The sequence below is a fragment of the Psammomys obesus genome, unplaced genomic scaffold (assembly GCF_907164565.1).
Source record: "Psammomys obesus unplaced genomic scaffold, mPsaObe1.curated_primary_1811, whole genome shotgun sequence".
Taxonomy (NCBI): Eukaryota; Metazoa; Chordata; class Mammalia; order Rodentia; family Muridae; genus Psammomys; species Psammomys obesus.
In genome coordinates this window covers 6,966,345-6,973,204 of record NW_026590699.1, presented here as the reverse complement: position 1 = coordinate 6,973,204, position 6,860 = coordinate 6,966,345, and the positions used below count along the sequence as shown (strand labels likewise).

The 6,860-nt window shown below is 49.7% G+C and overlaps 1 protein-coding gene across 1 annotated transcript in view; it reads right to left on the bottom strand.

The window, feature by feature from the left end:
• Ankrd10 (ankyrin repeat domain 10) overlaps positions 1 to 6,443 on the bottom strand; it is a 23,500-nt gene extending 17,057 nt beyond the window's left edge. Inside the window, exons 1-2 of the mRNA XM_055608407.1 lie at positions 6,130 to 6,443; positions 3,795 to 3,947 (exon numbers count right to left, since the gene is read on the bottom strand). Coding sequence (XP_055464382.1) covers positions 3,795 to 3,947; positions 6,130 to 6,330 — 354 coding nt within the window. The 5' untranslated portion in view covers positions 6,331 to 6,443. The remainder of the gene's footprint in view (positions 1 to 3,794; positions 3,948 to 6,129) is intronic.
• Positions 6,444 to 6,860: the final 417 nt, after the last annotated feature.

The window sequence follows — 6,860 nt, the reverse complement described above, 5'->3', positions numbered from 1 at the left end:
AACTACTTACTCACTCAGATGTTTAAAAAAAAAAAAAAAAAAAAAAAGCAAACTACCTTCATTATCTTCCTTTACTGGAGACAGAGTCTGTCTGCTACACAGCTCTCAGCTGTCCTGGAACTTGCTACATAGACCAGGGAGGCCTTGAACTCACATAGATCCACTTGCCTCTGCCTTCCTAACGCTAGGTTTAAAGATGTGTGCCACCACATCTAGCCAAACTACCTTTTTAAAGAAGGGTGGAAAAACCCAAAACTATACAAATTGGCTGGGAAGATGGTTCTGTCCATAAAGTGCCTAGTCAAACCGATGAGCTTCAGTGTAAAACACAAGGTTTGAGATCTCTATGCCCACCTTAGCCCCCGAATAACGACAAAGGTACCTGTATACATTTATTAAAAGCTTTAGGCACTGCAGCTGAGCAGATACTAAGCCACTAACCCAACAATGCTGGCCTGTCCTACTTCCCAGCCAATTGCCCATTACATGCCATCTTAGACTCACTCTAGCAACTCTTGGTTCATCTGTGTCCTCAGGTCACTCCCTCCCGCGTCTCTGGTCCCCGCTTGAGACCCCTCACTGGGATCAGAAGTCTGGCCTTAACTCTCCTGAGCAGCTATATATTGCTCAGCTCTTTATTATCCAATCAGAAGTGAGGGACAGGGCTTCTTTGCGTAGCCCTGGCTGTCCTGGACTCCTTTGTAGATCAGGCTGGCCTTGAACTCACAGAGATCTGCCTGCCTCTACCTCCCTGAATGCTGGGATGACAGGCGTGCGCCACCACTCCTGGCTGAGGAAGAAGAATTTTTATACAACATTAAGACAGGAGATGCTTCATAATAATGGACTTCATATAGAAATCAACATCTGAATAAACAGTTTACAAAAGCATCCTCCAACACGTCAGGTTTAGTGACAAAGAACCTTAGAGAACAAGACAGAACAACTAGGGAAAACACCCAGCATTGACCTCTGGCCCCCACACACATGCATGCTCACGTGCACATACCCACGTAAGCACATTCAAATACCACAGACCCATATTCTGCAGCAAAGCTTACAGACTTAAATGAGATTTTCAAAATATGTTCAAAAGAAAAAAAAATCTTAAGTTACATTTTACAAGAGAAAAAATTTCTCAAGAAGATGGAGGGATGCTAGCAGTGGTCAGAAAACAGGATGGCACAGCCCTTGCTTTGTGGTCTGCACCTCTGAAGGAGGTGCACACTAAAGCCATCTTCAATCAAGAAAATTCAGAAACTCCTCCAACGGTGCTCCAGTCTCCACTTACATTTCTAAAGTACCCAATTGTGTGCAGTAAGACTCTAGAATCATCACAAACTCTGGGAGGAAGAAAGAAGAGGGAAGGGCCACCAGAAATCCCAGAGCATGTACTCTTATCCTATCCTGGTTTTAAAAACAAACAGATTCCCAATCTGTAAAAACAAAAAGGCAAAAATAAAAGCTCCCTCCCCCAAATATACACATACATATACAAATTTCACCACTTTTCAGCAGACAGATCCTAACTAGAGAGCCTGATCCAATGACGCATGATGTCCTATACAACTGAAGTCTAACTCCTAATGGTCCCTGCCACCTCATTCCAATTGGTCAGTTGCAGAGAAGACAACTGATACTTTAAAATTTACAATCCCAAAATGTGAGCTAGTCTCTTGCCCCAAAAGGGCCCCAATCACCCCACTCAAATGGCCCAGGAGGCAAGGCCAGATAATTAAAAAAAATTCTTTCAATTACACCTAACCCCAAAGATTCATTTATTTTTATTTTAGTTATTCATGTTTCATCTTTATTTTATTGGTGTTTTCCCTGCATATATGTCTGTGTGAGGGTGCCAACACTTGAAGCTGGATTGCAGATAGTTGTGACCTGCCATGTGGGTGGTAGGACTCAAACCCTGGTCCTCTAGAAGAGCAGCCTGTGCTCTTAAACACTGGGCCACCTCTCGAGCCCCCCGATGACTTTTCTTAACAAATACAAAAGAACCTCTTTCTCTATCAGAGTTGTGAATCTGAGAATTTACCACCCTACCAGGCTTCAGTATGGTAAAAAATATTAACCCTGTGCCTTAAGCTCCTTGCTCCTGTCCAATAAAGCCTAGTAACTACCAAGCAGGTCTTTAACAAGGCTGTCAGTTAGGGCAATAAAACACACCAGCACAAAAACTAGCTCCATTTCCTCATTGAAAAACTCGCAGTATCAGTCTGTAGACAGCATTCTGTCATCTCAACTCACCTGACAGATGGTAAAGAAAGTCTGCACAAACTTGACCAAGAAACTGTTGGCAGCTAATATCCCAGAGCAAGTCTTCCTAAGCCTTGCCTGCAGATCCCCAACTTCAGATGCTCACCTGGACCCCGAACATCTTGGGTCCCCTTAGCAAGTAAGCACCCTAGAATTCCTACCGAAAGGGACTTTTTGTTATTCCGTGACTGTCTAGCTTAGATCTCAGTCACAGACACTAGCTTGCTCTATAATTGTGAGTGGACTGAGGCCTCTCATGAGGGACATTTGCAGGCTCTGGAGGTCGCTGTAGACCTGGCCATGCTTTGTGTGCTGTTGGTTCCTCACCTTGTTTGTATCCACTTAAATTTCTTCTGTTAACCTTTGGCATATTAGCTGTCCCTACTCAAGTCTCAGTGACAAAAATGGTCCTTCCCTCTTCCTTCACACTCTCTCCCTGTGTCAAGGAGACAGAAACTCCACGATACACCTCATGCCCCTTTCCTGCTGTCCTTGTTTTAACCCATGGCCAAAAAACGCTTGCTGTTTTATATGGAAGCTAAGTCAACCCAAGGAAAGGGGCCACAAGTGCTTCACAATTATTATAACCAAGGAAGAAAAACCAGTAGGGGGGAAGAAATGAAGATCCTTTGCACACAAGATGTTGATGACAATCGGAAAATAAATAAGGGGCTGGAAAGATGGCTCATCAGTTAAGAGCATGTACTACCCCGTGCCCAGAGGACCCAAGCGCCATCTCCAGCACTGTACCAAGTGGTTGACAGCCCGTCTCTAAGAGAACCAACACGCCTGGTCTCAGCAGGCATGTGCACATGTCCACACTTAGACAATTTTTTTTAAAAAATGAAAAGTAAATAGAGGAAGAAAAGGGAACATATCACAGCCACCAGAGCTGTCAGCAAGTAACCCAGCCTTTGAGCTGGGCAGCAAGTTCTGTCTGTTCTATCTCAGCATCCACTAGATTATTTTCCACTAACATACATTTGGAGCACACTTAGGTAACAGATTCTATAAACACATAAAAAATGTGGCTCTAGTTTGTACACTTATATACAAATTTCTTAAGTCATTCACTCTCCCCACTAAGTAGATGATACTTAAAGTGACATTTCTATACCTAGTCACAACCCCCAACTTGTGTGTTGAAGTAAACCCACCTCGAAGCTGATCCAAGCCACCCTTTTGCTAGTCTGGATTTGTTTCTACAGTATCTGCAAAGTTAGGTAAGACACCAGTGAGCGGGAGCCAGGAAATCCGGGCTGTGGGCCAAGAGCCTTCAATTATCAGCTGTGACCTTGGGCAAATCATTGAATCAGATCTGGGTGAGTCACATAACAGGTAAAGGCATTCTATAAACTGAATGCATGCCTCCAGTGGAAAAGGCTTATTATCCGCAAGTAACTGAAGGAACAAATTCCAGTTCACCTCAGGTAAAGACATCAGACTCTAATTAGGGCCTCCACCTGCAACAGGATCATGTGAATAACTGTGACTGGGAAAGCAAACAAAGGCTAATCAGGCCTTCTTACCGGTTTGTTAATGTTGGCCCCAGCTTGAATCAGCCAGACCAGGCACTGAGGATGGCCTCCAAAAGCAGCAATGTGGGCTGGGGTCTGGGCATAGCGGGTGGTTGATACATTCAGTGAGGCTCCTGCTCTTACCAACTGGATTAAGCACTCCAACTTCAAACACAGGTGGGAGGACAAAAACAGGACATGTCAGTATACCACATAATAGCACACACAATCTAAATTCCCCACCAGTTTTTTTTACCATTGTTTTCTTCTGACAATAGGCTAATTTCCTCCTTTAAATGTTTAGAGTGCATTATTCTAAAGAAAAAAACAAAAAACAAAAAACAAACCCAACTCCCATCAATGCTGGGTGCAATGGTGCACGCCTGTGATCCTAGCACTCTGGAGGCACACCCAGAACTCTGTGAGTTCGAGGCCAGCCTGATCTACAGAGAAACCCTGTCTCAAAAGCCCAAAAAAAAAAACCAAAACAAAACAAAAAAGTGATTGGCAGGCTATAAAAAATTGTCTACGCAACCTCTTTATAATCGAAGACTTTTATATACCATTTACTATTGTTCCACACTGAATGGCCCCAAAGTTCATTCCCCATCACTTAAGCAGTCTTTAAAATAGAAGCGAAAGAAACCATGGGGAAAAAAAAACAAAAAAATCACACCACAGTCAAGCTCACCCAGCAGGTGACTAACTGAAGGACTGGCAAGTGGGGACAAAACAGCCAGGTCCCGCTGTGCTGGCTCTGGCTGAGTCCATCACATCCAACATGTGCAGCAAGCACCTACCACATGGCCAGGAATGTTTTTGGTACTTACTTGTTCTCCAATTTTAGGCTGTTTCTCCTCAACTGACAACAAGGCAGCAAAGAAGCTGTGCTTGACTACAAGCAATTCTCAAGAATAAACAGTCTCCTCTCTGTCTTTGAGCAATTTTAGCTTGTCCTTATAAAAAGGACTACTTCTGTGCGTTCTTATTGACTGGCAGGCTACAAAACTTGCACAGTAGGCAGGGAACAGACTTTAAAACATTGCTTAGACAGGTGGAAGTAATGTCGGGTGAAGTTCCTTTAATTTTCCAAGGGAAAAAAGAAAAGTACAAACTGACAAGATAAACAGGTGTCAAGTGAAAAGCAATCAGTTAACACGCAGTTTCTAGGATTTGAACCTGTTAGCTGTGCCATGTTCAACCTAGGAAACTGGGTTTGGAATTCTGGAAGGTACTTTTAAATTGGGCATCTTGTAAAAGCAAGGAATAGCCTTAATAACGGCCAGTCTTCCTGGAATAAATAAGCCTCATAACGACTGGGTAACTTGAGAGCCACTGGTACATTCTGAGGGTAAAACAAGCTGGAAACCTAGAGAACGGGAGAGCGACAACAGATGGCTCGGCTGGGGAAAAGAGGCGCGGCCTTTTCGGCTCTAAGAGCTCTCCCTAACACTTGGGGTTTCCAAGATGGTTCCACATCTTAATACCGTCTAGGTCTCCAATAGGATAGCTCAAAACCACAAACTCCTCGCCTCTGCCACAACACGGCTCTCCAAAGCCAAGTCTGCAACTCGCCCTCTGTACAAGTGAAAAAGCTCTTTAAGTTTTAGCTTAGATTGTGGTGGAACTGCACGTGAGGTCTGCCGCTTCAGGGCGCGGAGGCACTTCTGTCCGCGGATGGCGAAGGCAACGACATTGCCCGCGACCACCTGCCAGGTGGCCCGCACCCGCCTGTGTGCCATCCGTCCAGCACCAGGCGAAGGGGCCAATTAGCACAGCTTGCACGGGGCGGCCCCGGTGCAGGCCCGGATGCGACCCCGCCTTCGGCCACGGGGGGTGCAGACTTGACATCCCAGGAAGGGTGGGCAGCACCCATCCCTCGTGCCTTAAAGGCGCTCTGCACCCGGTTTCCATCAGCCAGGAACGCGTGGCTCCCGGGTCTCTCCTCGCCAAAAGCAGGAACCTCCTACAAGACTCCCCGAAGCCGGGCGGGCACAAACAGCCACAGACGCTGCACATGCGCCCTGAGTCCTTCGGGGCGCCGGCGAGGCCGACCCCGTTTCCGCCCCGCCTCCCGGCACTCCCCGCGCCCCCCGGTGTCCTGGGTCGCGGGCGCCGCCGCACATGCGCCGTGGGCCCCTCGAGGAGCCGGCGGCGCCCGCGCGGCCTCCGCGCCCCCATCCCCTGGGTCGCAGACCGCGGCGCGCCGCACATGCGCCCTGGGACCCTCGGGGGGCGCCGGCGGCGGCGCCCGCGCTTCGGCCACGCTCTCCTGGCACGGCGGGGTGCGCTCTGACCCTCCCACAACAGCACGCGGAAAATGGCGCCTTAAAGCGCCCGCGCCCACCTTGCCGAAGTGCGCGGCCCAGTGCACGGGCGTCCAGCCGTAGAAGGAGTCCTCGGCGGCCAGGTGAGCGCGCGGCGTGTGCGGCAGCAGCGAGCAGAGTGCGACCAGGTCCCCGTCGCGGCAGGCGCGGTGCAGCGGGAAGCGGAGTGACAGCAGCTCCTCGCTCGAGAAGCCTGCCTCCACGCCCGCTCCCGCCGACATGGTGGGTCACTGGAAAGCGCGTGACTGACCGGCGGGAGGGACTGCCGGCGGAGGCCTGTGAGCTCGCCGCCACCCGAGCACAAAGGACAGGCGAGCTGCTTCTGCCGCGTCCCACCCGCTGCCGAGCGCGGCAAGCACTGAGGGCGGAGCCTGGGCGCTGGGGCGGGGCCTGCGCCGGGACAAGGCGGGGCCTGACAGGCCGCTGCCTCGGAGAGCCAGTCAGGAGTGGGCGGGACCTACGCCTCGGGGCGGGGCCTGGGCCGGGATAAGGACGGGTCTGATAGGCTGCTCCCTCAAAACCAAGCCAGGAGTGGGCGGAGCCTGAGTTCCTGGGCGGGGCCTGCGCTGTGTCTGAGCCTCAACACCGCCTTAGGCGGCTGGTGCTGAGGTTGGTTCAGGAGACGGCCAGGAATGGGGCGGGGCTAGGAGGTGATTGCGATTTGAGGGCGTGGCTTGGGCCGGAGGAGCGAAGCTTGGCTGTGATTGACGCCTAAGGAGGCCGCGCCCGAGACCTCGCCTGGAGCCCTGTT